The 13,262-nt window shown below is 35.4% G+C and overlaps 1 protein-coding gene across 1 annotated transcript in view; it reads left to right on the forward strand.

The window, feature by feature from the left end:
• Positions 1-7,333: 7,333 nt before the first annotated feature.
• SEMA3D (semaphorin 3D) overlaps positions 7,334-13,262 on the forward strand; it is a 128,717-nt gene continuing 122,788 nt past the window's right edge. Inside the window, exon 1 of the mRNA XM_032402268.1 lies at positions 7,334-7,523. Coding sequence (XP_032258159.1) covers positions 7,373-7,523 — 151 coding nt within the window. The 5' untranslated portion in view covers positions 7,334-7,372. The remainder of the gene's footprint in view (positions 7,524-13,262) is intronic.

Consider the following 13,262-nt stretch of genomic DNA (forward strand, 5'->3'; position numbering starts at 1 on the left):
CATACATTTATTTTTTTTTAAGATTTTTTAAATTTATTTGAGAGAGAGTGAGGGAGAGAGCATGTGCAGGGGGAGAAGCAGAGGGAGAGGGAGAAGCAGACTCCCCACTGAGCAGGGAGCCCAATGCAAGGCTAGATCCCAGGACCCTGGGATCATGACCTGAGCAGATGGCAGACACTTAACCAACTGAGCCACCCACCACCCCGTTTTATACATTTATATTTTGAATGTAAAAGGCAGACATTGAAATTTGCCAAGTATTCTATAATTTCTATAAATATTTCCATAGAATATAAATGTTCTATAATTCTCAAAGTGTATATCAGAATCCTAAAAGGTGAGAAATGATGATCTTGGTCATGAGAAGGTACATCGATTAAAACACTCTCTAGAGTATGAGAATTTGGAAAGAAAAACCTTAAATCTTTGAATTGTGGATTAATCAGATTTAAGGAGAGACCAACTAAGATATGCTATTGGTATTTTTTCTGACCCTACGAGATGGTAACTGTGCTTCTTTGAGTAGCAAAATGATATGAAATTTAGGATAAGGAAGATGATTAGCATAAAGGCACTTACAGTAGTGTTTTATTATTTTTTTTGTAAATGTGTTAATTATTTGAGCAATTTGGACCTTAGAGACACTTGATTTCTTTAGGACCCCTTTACAAGCATTGTTTTGTTGTTACTGTTATGTTCAGGAAAAAGTGCCCCCCACGATAGTAATCCTAACAGGTTACACTTGTATGTGCTAAAGTCTTACTATTATTTTCTATTGAACTGGATTCATTAGGGCTGAGATCCTGAATAATTTGGTGTGGCCATAAGTATAAGGCTGTAAGACATGCGAACCCAAGTAACCTGCAACAATGGGGCTTTGTTGAGCAGGTATTTATACAATATATTTTCAGTGTATTTTAGAAACGTAGACATTGTGGTTAAACCCCTGCAAAATAAAAATGTAACTACTGTAATAATCTTTACTTACAAAGAATTCAGCTCAACTTTACAGCTGATTACTGATGATATTCATGTTTAGTTTGGTATATAGTGAAATATCCATAAGGATGTAAGGAGGTAAATTAACATTTAATTAAATGTTAAGTCTGTTTTTCATGATCTCTAAAAAATCAGATGGTCTTTCAGACTCTATGGGAATATATTAATTGTTGAGGAATTCAGGATATCTTAAAACAATGAAGTCCATTAATGGACGGTTAAAATTTTTCAATGAAAATTTGCTGCCCCATAAATTCTACTCACTGGTGATAGTCCTGTACACTTGGGCAGTGATTGCATACCCCTGACTGTGCTAAAGTTGTAGGATATTAAATATATTAGAAAACATGCAAAGAGAAATTTAGAATGGATGAGATAAAATACTGTATAAAAGTTTTAGCATTCCAGGCTCCATCCTGGTGGCTCTTCATACACACCACTTGCATTCTGCTTTGTTATCACTGTACTCAGTCCATGGAATATAAGATAGCCCTCTGCAAACAAAAGCTTCTCTTTTTTGCCTATATTGTCTCTTTGACTCTCAAGTTTCTTCTATAATTTCTATCTGGTTTCTTGTCCATATCCTTACCATGAAGTCATGTTACTAATAATTTATCAGTTTTGTGTATCCTACAGAAAAAACATCTAATCAAACAGTGATTCAAGAATATGAGCTACAGTTAAGCCAAAGTAAGCTTATACAGATAATACTATTAATTTGGGTGTAGTTATGATTCCTCATGTCTCCTGAATGAGTAAAAAAGTCTCAACTGACCTTATGTGTACCATGAAGGTATGAGGAACAAATAGCTCTTTATAAATTAAAAAATCAAGGATTCTTTGCCTCCTTTCCCAACACACACACACACCTGAGAAAAAATCCTAAATCTAAGTGTTCAGATTTTTATGTGTCAAGACTTGTATATTATAATTCTTGTCCTGTGCATAGAATATGTTTTTCCACCATAATTATACATTATCTTAATGACATTTGGAATAGATGAATATAAATAAGTAAGGCAAATCAATAAAGTTCACATACAAATTTTATATCCCTTGCTCCTCAAATAATATTTTTGACGAGTTACTATCCATCCAGTAAGTCCTGGACTCTTTGTATTCCTTTGGGAAATGGCACAAGGCCTTCTTGAATGTGAGATTATGCATTTGGATCTCTGATTTAGTGGAACAGTGTGTAAAAATCTCTCATAATCAGAACACTCTCCATTGGCTCCACATCTGAAGATTCCCGAGAGTGCTGTTTGTTCCAGTGAACATCTGGAATAGATTACATTCAGTTAATTGGCTCCAGGTCGAGCTTGTTACAGACAGTAGCTTGCAGTATAACCTGTGCAATTCACTAAATCCACCCACTTTAGGTTAAATCACACCTACTTCTCTCTGTAATTCCTCCCAGATGCAGGACCCACACGTGCGCGTACACAACACACACACACACACACACACACATCCACATCCACTGGAAGGAAGATGGCAAAATATCAATAGATTAGCGGAGAGGTTGTTGGCTATACATTTAACCCATAAATTACCCCAATTAAAAGATTAACTATTGAATTCAGAGGATCGTTGGGAAGAAAAACAATGAATCAGGAACAGCAGATTATGGAGAGTGACTGTTTTATAGTAGAAAAATATTTAAAGTTAAAAAAAAAGTTCCGGCAGTTTCAGGATTTTTGTTTTATTTTGTCCCTCACCCTTAGCATATGTAACAGCACGTGCATGCACTTATCGGAATGTCATGTAGCAAGGAAAACAGCACTTTGATTTTTAACTTATTTAACAGTATTAATGAGTTGGGTTACAAGGAACAGTATGACTACTGTTCATTGAAAACCAAAACATCAATCTTCTTAAGTTATAGTGTTGGAGGCACAGGGCATGTCTTAGCGATTAATGATCAGTTGGAGGAGTAGATATCTCAATACATAGCCAAGGGCCATTAACCCCAACTGGTCATTAATTCCCAAGAAAGGTCCTGTACTGAGGTCATTATTGCTAATAAAATGCACACATGGAAAGTTCCCTCTCTTTTTGCCTGTGTACCTAAACATACATTCACGTTACATGCATTGTTGCATGTCATGAAGAAAAAGGTAGTATTTCACATGTCCAGAAGCTCAGAAAAACTAAGCCTAATGAGAAGTTTAATACACTTAAACTCTATATTCAATTTACCTTTCATTTTTGGCGGGGGGGGGGGAGTGGGAAGTGGGAGGAAGGATAAGTGGAGGAATACACGTATGTATGCCAAGGCTATGGATCTTCTGCAATCAGATACCCATATTCTGCTAACATGTAGATAGAGGGAAAAATGAAGGGAACAGGCAAATGGGATTAGAGTCACTGATGCATATGAATAGAATCAGCACATATGATCTAATATCAAAGGCAGTGTGGAGTAATGGCATTATCCGAGTCGTAATATATTAGGTACCAGAACGGGCATGAGGCACATTTAGCAGTTAGTTCATCTCCTCTCTCTTCCATCTTTTTGGATTATGCTATTATATCCCTTCTCCGCATAGCAGTCTAACCAAGTCTAAAATGCTTCTGGCTTTTCAAGAACCCTTAATGAGTTATCACTCTCTTCTGAAACTATCTCTTTTTGCTTTCCATTCTCCTTTCACTGTCCTCCATGAAACTATCCTTGTCTTGCTTAAATCTATATGATACTCCTTTGAGCTATCTTCCATAGCATCCCAAAAATATCTTGATTTTAGAAATCGTTTCATAGTGCTTTAATTATTTGTATGTAATCAACCACTTCTTTCAGAAAAGAGTCTTATCTTTTTCCTCATCATAACAAATGGGGACTAGCTGTGATGTTAATGACTGTTACATATATATTCTTGTACATATATTCTTATTTGCATGAAAGTAGTAAGTTTTTAAGGAGAACCTGTAAGTCAAAGAATGTATCTATTTTTTACTGGCATAAATGACAAATTCAAAAATTGCAAGATTCATTTCTTAAGAGATTGAGTAACTTAAAACTCACATAATTTAAAACTAGTCCTGATAAATTTTCCTGTGGACCAGCTAAAGTGACTGTTTTGTGGCAGTAACAAACATTTTGTCCTGCTAGCTTTAAAATAATACAGTTCTTTATTTTTTTAAGAATTTATTTTAAATATATTATTTAAAGAAGGGCTTTGTTAGGGTTTTATTTTATGCATTAATGAAATTTTAAAAACTAAAATTTTCGTAAAGTGCTACTGATGGAATAGATCTTTTTGGTCAGAAGGACATTCTTGTTTTCTCTCAAATTATATCTAATTAATACTGCTCAAGGAATGTCAAGTAAATGTGAATAAAATATGTAATATGTGGCATATTTAGTACAATATTCTTTTTTTAAAGATTTATTTATTTGTTTTAGAGTGAGCAAGCAAGCATGCATGAGGGAGGGTGGGGTGGGAGGGGGTTGGGACGGGCAGAGGGAAAGGCAGAGGAAGAGAATCCTCAAGCAGACTCCCCGCTGAGTGTGGAGCCCAACTCCATGCTGGATCCCAGGACCCTGAGATCACGACCTGAACAGAAATCAAGTGTTGGACGCTCAACCAACTGAGCCACCTAGCCGTCACACTTAAATGAGTATCTAAATTACCTTGATTGTTTACATATGCAGTAATTTTCTAAATCAAAGAATTAAATATGCACAGATTACACACAAGACAGAATAGTTAGGTAAGTCCTGTAGGTATCTTTGAAGATGATTAAAGTAAATTATTATAATATAAAAATATTTATTTTTAAAAAATAAATATATATAAAAATATAATTTAATAAGCACTCATATTCAACATTTCATGAAGAAACATAAAATTTGTAGTGTCCTTAAAATGTTTGTCAAGTATAACAATAAATCAATACATCCCTAAATTTTATTTTACTTCATTTTCCTAGATCTTAACTTCTGAGATTCAAAGTAGCTAGATCCTTGATATGCATAAGCATTTACTAAAGAGTTGATCTTTCATAAGAAAGTTCACTCATATTAGACCTTCTCTTAAAACTAAATCAAATAGGGGCTCCTGGGTGGCTCAGTAGGTTAAGCGTCTGCCTTCAGCTCAGGTCATGATCCCAGGGTCCTGGTATCGAGCCCCGCATCAGGCTCCCTGCTCACCGGGAAGCCTGCTTCTCTCTCTCCCACTCCCCCTACTTGTGTTCCCTCTCCTGTCTGTCAAATAAGTAAAATCTTAAAAAAAAAAAAAAAAGAACTAAACCATATAAACATAGAATATTTTGATATTAAATAATTAGAAAATTACTTAAAGTATAAGACTTTTTTATTATAGCTACAGCTATTACCAAGAAAGCACAGAAATTATTTGGACAGAAGTTAAAGCAGGTACTACATCTGGAATCTTGCCTGGAAGTAAGCATAGCAAGATCCTTTCTGTGGTCTATTTCTTAGAAAGACAGTGATAACTTTGTGGAGAAAGAAGAGAGGTTGAAGACTGCAAGAGTTGAAGATCACGTGATTCCACCATATTGAAAAGCACCCAAAGACTTAGGGTTTTAAGAGGCCAACTCTAGCTAAAGTCCTGACCACATATTTTTATCTACTTCTTATCTGCCACGTGACCTTGGGAGAACCATTTAACTCTATACCTCAGTTTCCTCATCTGCAAAATGAGGTAAATAATTATCTATCCTTTATGGCTATAGTAGCATTATTAAAAGATAGACTGAGACATATTAAAATTTTAAGTTTTTTTGAGCAAAAATTGGTTCCAGTCATGTAGTGCCAAACTGGAAGTGGTTAGCAGTGCTTTGCCTTCAGGAGTCAGGGACAGACTTGTGTGGAGAAAGTGCTGAAGCAAAGAAAGAATTAGCTGTAGCCTAAGGCCTAGTTGGTTGGTTGTGGTTGGTTATCCCTAATGTTTTGATTTTGTGACTTTGAGGCATTTATAGACTTAGATTTCCATTTGCTTAAGGAGGCCACCACCTCATCAGAGCTGCCTGAGTCTAATGGCCTCCTTGTTAATTTAAAAGCATTAAGTCATTTCATTTATGGAAAGCACTTTAAAACAAAAAGTATCTGGTACATATAAATATTCAATGACTATTATTTGTAATTATTATTATATGGCTTAGTTTGAAATATGTGTTTTAATTTATTCCATGTCTTAACAAAGACAACTGGGGCACCTGGGTGGCTCAGTCGGTTAAGTGTCCGACTCCGGCTCAGGTTATGATCTCAGGGTCCTGGGATTGAGTTCCGCGTCGGGCTCTTTGCTCAGCGGGGAGCCTGCTTCTCCCTCTCCTTCTGCCGCTCTCCCTTCTTGTGCTCTCTCTCAAATAAATAAATAAAATCTTAAACAAAACAAAAACAAAAAAAGGCAACCAAAGCTTGCATCATCCCAGGCCTAAAATTTGTAGTGGTGGCCCTGACCTAACCATTCCTAATTTTTCCAATTTTAAGTAGTCTTTTTATTTTTATTTTTTTAAAGATTTTATTTACTTACTTGAGAAAGAGTAAGACAGCACAAGCAGGGGGGAGCGGCAGAGGGAGAGGGAGAAGCAGGCTCCCCATGGAGCAGGGAGCCTGACACTGGGTTTGATCTCAGGACCCTGGGATCATGACCTGAGCCGAAGGCAGACGCTTAACTGACTGAGCCACCCAGGCACCCCTTAAGTAAACTATTTTTTTTTTAAAGATATTTTTTAAAAATTTATTTGACAGAGACACAGCGAGAGAGGGAACACAAGCAGGGGGAGTGGGAGAGGGAGAAGCAGGCTTCCTGCTGAGCAGGGAGCCCGAAGCGGGGCTCGATCCCACGACCCTGGGATCATGACCTGAGCCGAAGGCAGACGCTTAACGACTGAGCCACCCAGGCGCCCCTTAAGTAGACTTTTAAAACATCTTTATATCAGAAACAAGAAATTAACTCCCTGAAAATAACAGCTTTTATTTGCTTTTGCCTAGGAATCTTTTTCCTCGGGGATGATATGGGGAAAGAATGGGCTTCTACCGGTATTCTTATCTGAGTAAAGAACTCACCAAGTTAGAAAGAGTTGGTTCCTTCTGCATTTGTGTTAGAACAAACAAGCAAACTTTAATAGAGGAAGAAATGCTAATCATCATAAATAGTTGAAATTTAGTTATGGCTTGATCTCTGCATCTGTGTAAAGGCAGACCTGAATTTTATTATTCAACTCTGATTTCTTTCCTTTGTAACAATTTGCAAGATAAACAAGAGAGGAGCAATTATTTTTTAAAAATCTATACACATTCAGAAAATTATGATTTAGTACATCTAGGAAAATCTACAAACTGCTATATTAATAGCTATTTTCTTATTTTTTAGATTAACACCCTTTGAAAGAGGACATTGTTTTCATCATGACTGCTAATAAAAATGAGAGACCGAAGTCCAGGAGCCACGACTTTCACCTTTTTCATGCCTTGATGATACTAAGCATGACCATGCTATTTCTTCCAGTCATTGGAACTTCTAAGCAAAATATTCCACGACTCAAGCTGACTTACAAGGGTAAGTGTGTAAATGTTTTTCAGATTGTCTTTTTGATTACTGTATTTCTTTTATTTAGAAATGCATACTGACTTCAGTGAAATGTTTATAGTATTGGCATCAGTTAATAAAAATATTATTATAGAACACAAAGCCCAATTATTTCTTATTTTTGTGAGGGAAATGGTGCCAAAGGTGTTCATGTACACTTTTCAGCTCATTATTTACAATGATCAACTACTGATTAGCATAATTAGGAGATTTTGGTCTGTTGGTTATAATCAGTTTTGTATTAAAAAAAAATCAATCCCTAAAAATAGAAATACATTAATTTCATATGGTTTATACTAATTATTTTATCCCTAGTTCAAGGCAATTTATATTTAAAAACAGTAAGATATCTTTAAAAAAATTATCACACTAAGATACCTTTAAGATCTCAAACATATACGTATTTATTATTTTAAAAAGACCCTGCGAAAGGCTTGAAATATAGAGATGAAAAACTATTTAAGAAATGAAATCTGCTAAGCTAATTGTTTTTAAATGTTTAAATTAATATAAAAGTAAAGTTTATATGAGTTATATTTAGTCAACTTATGTATGTGTATGTTTGTGTATATAGATAGACATATTCACAGAGAGAGAGAACGGGCCAAATTTTATGCTTAAAGATATTTTCTTTTCTTTTCTTTTCTTTTCTTTTCTTTTCTTTTCTTTTCTTGGCTTCTTTAATACTTCAAGTAATGAGAGGAATGTAGGAGACTTTTATACTCCTTTATTCTGAACTTGGGAGGAAAAAATTATGCCTGCAGTTTTAATATCCTCTGATCTTTAAGACAAGTTACTTTCTGAACTCAAATGAAATAACAATAATAAAACCTAACTTGATGTCGAATGTAAGTGGAAATGGAATTAGCATTATACAATCCATTACACATTTCATGTGTTGGCTTTGTTTGGAATTTATATCTCATGAATTAAAGAGTTAGGGCAACGTATTATTTTTGAGTTCTTATATTTTTCTAGGATTTTTAAAACAGGTGAAAAAGGAAAAACAGAATGTTGCCTCTGTGTGGTTGAGGGGAGGATTAACAGGGAAGACATATGAGGGAGAAATTTCTGGGATTAGGGAAGAGTTCTCTATCCTGATAAGGGATGTGATTACTCAATTATGTGGATTTTTCACAACCCATCATTTGCAAAAGTCAGATTTGTTCATTTGCCTGTATTCAAAATTCACCTTAAGAAAAGGAACAGAAAACAAATATTAAACTCCAAACAATGAAAAAAAGAGAGAGAAAGAGAGATGCAGCAATTCTGAAAATAAAGAGGTTGAAGGGGAAAAAAAAGGGGGAACGCTCTCTGGTTCCTATGATATAATGAATAACATTAGAACATTGCACTGATACGTGTGAACAATGCAAAATAAATTGGGCTTGCAAAGACACTTTAGTAGTTACCAGTCACTGATGATTCATTATGAGTGAAGCATTGGTATAAGAACTGTGTGTTGTCCTTTCATCCTCACCACCACCCGGTATGGTGGGGATTATTATCATCCCCTTCCCTTACGTGAGGATGCGGAGGTACTGAGAAACTGAGAAATTTGCCAAGGGTCTCAGATTGGGTCATGGCTCAGCGCCTGAGTCAGCCTCATGCTGCATAGAGCCCAGGTGCCTGATCCTGTTTCTTAGGTCCTGGTCATTAGCAGTTCTTCCCTGATGCACTTAACGACCAGAGTGAACTTCAACATTTACAGAAGCACCATGCTTGTATTTGACTGATGATATAATTTTCAGTTGTCAAAATTAACAGAGTTAAGAGTTGAAGAAGGACACATGCTCTATTTAAGATCACTGGGTGGCCAAAAGAGATCTACAGACTTGTAAGATGTTGTGCCTTTGGATAAATGTATGGAAAAAGGTAGATTATCATTGTGATCATTTGAGTTCATAATCATAATTTCATACAAGTGACTGTAAAATATTAACCCCAATGTGGTAAGTTGATCATTGGAAAAATAAATCAATCTCTACAGATAGAAAAACATCATTAATGATTCCGTACAGCTGTTACTAGTTAGTTCATCTAGTTAAAGGTTTTTTTGTTTTGTTTTGTTTTGTTTTTGTATGAATGTGTTTTTGGACTTGGAATCAACCCTATGAGTTCAAAATCTTGTTTTAGTTATTTCTGTATCGACTGTCACTCCTCTCAGCCTCTAGTGCTTATATAAAAAGGGAACTGGTTAATTAAGTGCTGGATTAAACGCAGTAAGAACTATTCTTTTGATGGTTCTTATATTATACTTTCTCAGTGTTGTATTTTTTAGGTTTTTCTCTACATTTAGGTAATTTACATGTCAAAGTCTGGTAAGCAGTAGCAAGGATTGAATGCAGGATAGGAATTACAGATATCTCCTGACCCACCCTCAAAAGATACACACACACACCCCTATGAGCTCCCCATAGCTACCATTAGCCATTAATTTCCAGATTGTATGCTAATAATAGAGTAATCATCTTTGCTAGGAGAAGTATTCACAGCCCTTACAGGGCACTCCTCTTTCCACTTTAAAGAATATGGCATCTTCTCTTTGGAAATCATCTGTTGAGCCCTACCACGTCCACATTTCCCATACACTTCCAAGCATGTGAACAGCTTCCCTGTACACCTTGTCTATATCATATCTGAAAGTTTTGGAGGAAAGTAGGTCAAATCCTACTATTTTTAAGTGGGCTATTACAGAATATATAGTTATGACATACAAAATTCCTACCACTTTGGGGTTATGGTGACAAAAAGTGCCTGTATACCACATTCCTACTTCTGAGATAATGTTCGTAAGTCTCTCTTGGCATCTTCCTTCTTTCCTGATCCTGACTAATGAATTGAGATCAGCCAGTACCACCCATTGCTTAGATAGCTTTGGAAGAGTCTTAAAGTTTGTGCTTTGGGCATTAAAACACTGCCAGAATGTGAGGTTAGAAAAATCAGCTAAAGTGAAAAATTAATTTTGTTTTCAAAAATAATTTTTATGGTCACAGACTTAGCTTTGTTTACTTTGCTTTCCGTGGTTCATGCTTCCTTAGATGCTGACCAGAGATGCAGCCAGTATCCGTAGAGTTAGCTACTTTGAACAGCTGCAAGATTATTTTGAGGGATTTCTTAAAGGCCAACAGAAAATATAATAACCATTTTATCCAAAGAATGCTCTTTGATAAAGACTTAGTGTTGAACCTCTGAATCCACAGGAGCTTGTTTGGTTCTATTGTTTTGCAAAGAGATTTCCCTTCAGTTGCATATTTTGAATTCTTGCACATGTGTGCATACTAAATCTGTTTCTTGAATAACAAGTAAGGAACCTTGAAGATCAGGATGTTCTATATTTCTGGATTTCATGTTTTAAGTTTATTATATATATTTTGCCCTACAAGGTGGGCTTCTCACAGTCATGTGGACAGTTTATACTTCAGATGTAATAAAAATAACTTTTGAGAGATGACCTATTTCAGTCCCATAATAGTGTAAACATTCTGTATTTCATAATCATCACAAAGGAACTCATATGGGTTAAGGATATTTATACCCAGGAATCATTAATATCTGCAAGATTATTTGTTTGAAAAACCAGAAAATGACGTAGGTAACATAAAGAGGAAATGGACAAAAACTTTGGAACAGGAGAAAAAAAATGGAAGTTAACTAATATACAAAGTCTCATTTCTTATGATGAATTGTAGGGTTTTTTTTCATATTTTTTTCTTTTTTGCATAGTCTCTTTAGCCTTTCTTTTTCCTTTCCTAATTTTAGATTTTAATACTAATTTACATGTGAATGGCTTATTATATATATATATTGCACATATGTATATATAAGATACATGCATATGCATATATCTCATACGTATAGTCTTTTTTCTTATCACATCCTTTTGAACCTGGCATAAAGAGAATTCAGCTATCAATTCCATTTGAATATTTTCACCCTAAAACTCTTGCTATCTCAAAGAATCACAGTAAACCCATAAAACACCAGCTTGTCAACACTGAACTCCCACATGTTAGACACCAGGAAGGAAACTAACCCACTTAGTAGTTACCATATAGTCACCCATCCTGCAAATATGTATGGAACAACCACCTGTTCATTAGGCCCGAGAAAAGTCACTGTTCCCTTTGAATTTCTTTTCCAGATAAAGAGACAAAGAGCAGGTAAACAAATAAATGAATATCATCTCAAATAGTGGGAAGTGCTATAAAGAATATAAAACAAGTGGGCGCCTGGGTGGCTCACACGTTAAGCGTCTGCCTTTGGCTCAGGTCATGGTCCCAGGGTCCTGGGATCAAGTCCCACATCGGGCTCCGTGCTCGGTGGGGCCTGCTTCTCCCTCTCCCACTCCCCCTGCTTGTGTTTCCTCTCTCGCTGTGTCTCTCTCTGTCAAATAAATAAAATCTAAAAAAAAAAAAAGAATATAAAACAAGAGAGTGACAGGCTCCAAGGACCCTACTTGGACTTTATTATATCTGTTTGAGGATACCCTGAAAACCATTGTTTTTGAACCTATTTTTTAGATAAGAACCTCTGAGACTCAGAGCCTGAAGGCCTTGCCCCAAAACAAGAAGCATATATTAAGTGGCAAAATTAAGTTGTGTGTTTTTATCTCTGTAGTTCAAGGCCCATGCTTTTGCCACCTGTTGTCCCTGAGGGAACCATTATTCAGAACACAGATATCAAGATACAAAAAATATATATAAGTTTTCACCATTACCTTTTTGGCAATATGTTCTTCTCAATAACTATCAAAGTACTATTTTTTGATCCTCCAAAAGTTATATGTATTTTCATAGACAAGAAAACTTGAAATCACCTTTAATTTTTTTTCTTCTATTGTATAACTAAAACAATGTATTTAATAGAATAGTTCTTTGTTTTGTTGGAATCTTCTGAGAAATGAGTGGATTAATCTGTATATTTTTCTTTATTTATAAATTATTTAGCTGTGAAATGCAGCATGTGTCTCAGGAAGAGATTCATGGTTATTTGACTCATGTAACTTGTTTGATTTGACTAGTCTAACATTAGTTCTATTATCTTGATTCAGCATGATGTAATAGTGAAGAAAGCCAAACTGCTTAGGTTTTAACTGTTCCTACTAGTTGTGAGATATCTGGATGTTTATTTTCTGTGCTGCCCTTTTCTTATTTGTAACACAGTAAGTGTAACAGTAAATCTAAATGCATTAATTTATTCAGTTCCAATCAGGATATTGTTAAGGTGTGTTGACCCATGTAAAGCACTTCTAACCGTGTTTGGCATAGTAAGCATTTAATAAATGCTATCAATTATTATTTTTTGTGAAATGTTATTATCTTGCTCCAAGTGAATGGTTACAGACCAAAGGTTTCCTTCTGGAAACAATTTGAAAAATATTATGTAGCTCCCTCTTGTTTATAACACATATTAAAATTGCTTCCACTTACTCCCAAAGCATTTTCTACTAGAGTTAGTTTCCTGCAGTTAAGTACCACCCACAGATTGTGAATTTATTAAAGGTATTTTCCAGTATTTTTACTGTTGTGGTCTTCTAGTAGTTAATAAGCCCTTACAGTTAAAAAGATCATTGTTGGCCTTGATAAGAGTAGTGTCTTTGATTGCTTGGTAGCCCTCAGAGTGGGTTAAAATGTATCGTAAAATCACTCAGGGTTTCAGACCACATGATGAAATCTAAAGTGGGCATTTTTGTTGTCAAATTCATGG

Source organism: Phoca vitulina, unplaced genomic scaffold (genome assembly GCF_004348235.1).
Source record: "Phoca vitulina isolate PV1807 unplaced genomic scaffold, GSC_HSeal_1.0 scaffold4, whole genome shotgun sequence".
In the NCBI taxonomy this organism is placed as follows: domain Eukaryota; kingdom Metazoa; phylum Chordata; class Mammalia; order Carnivora; family Phocidae; genus Phoca; species Phoca vitulina.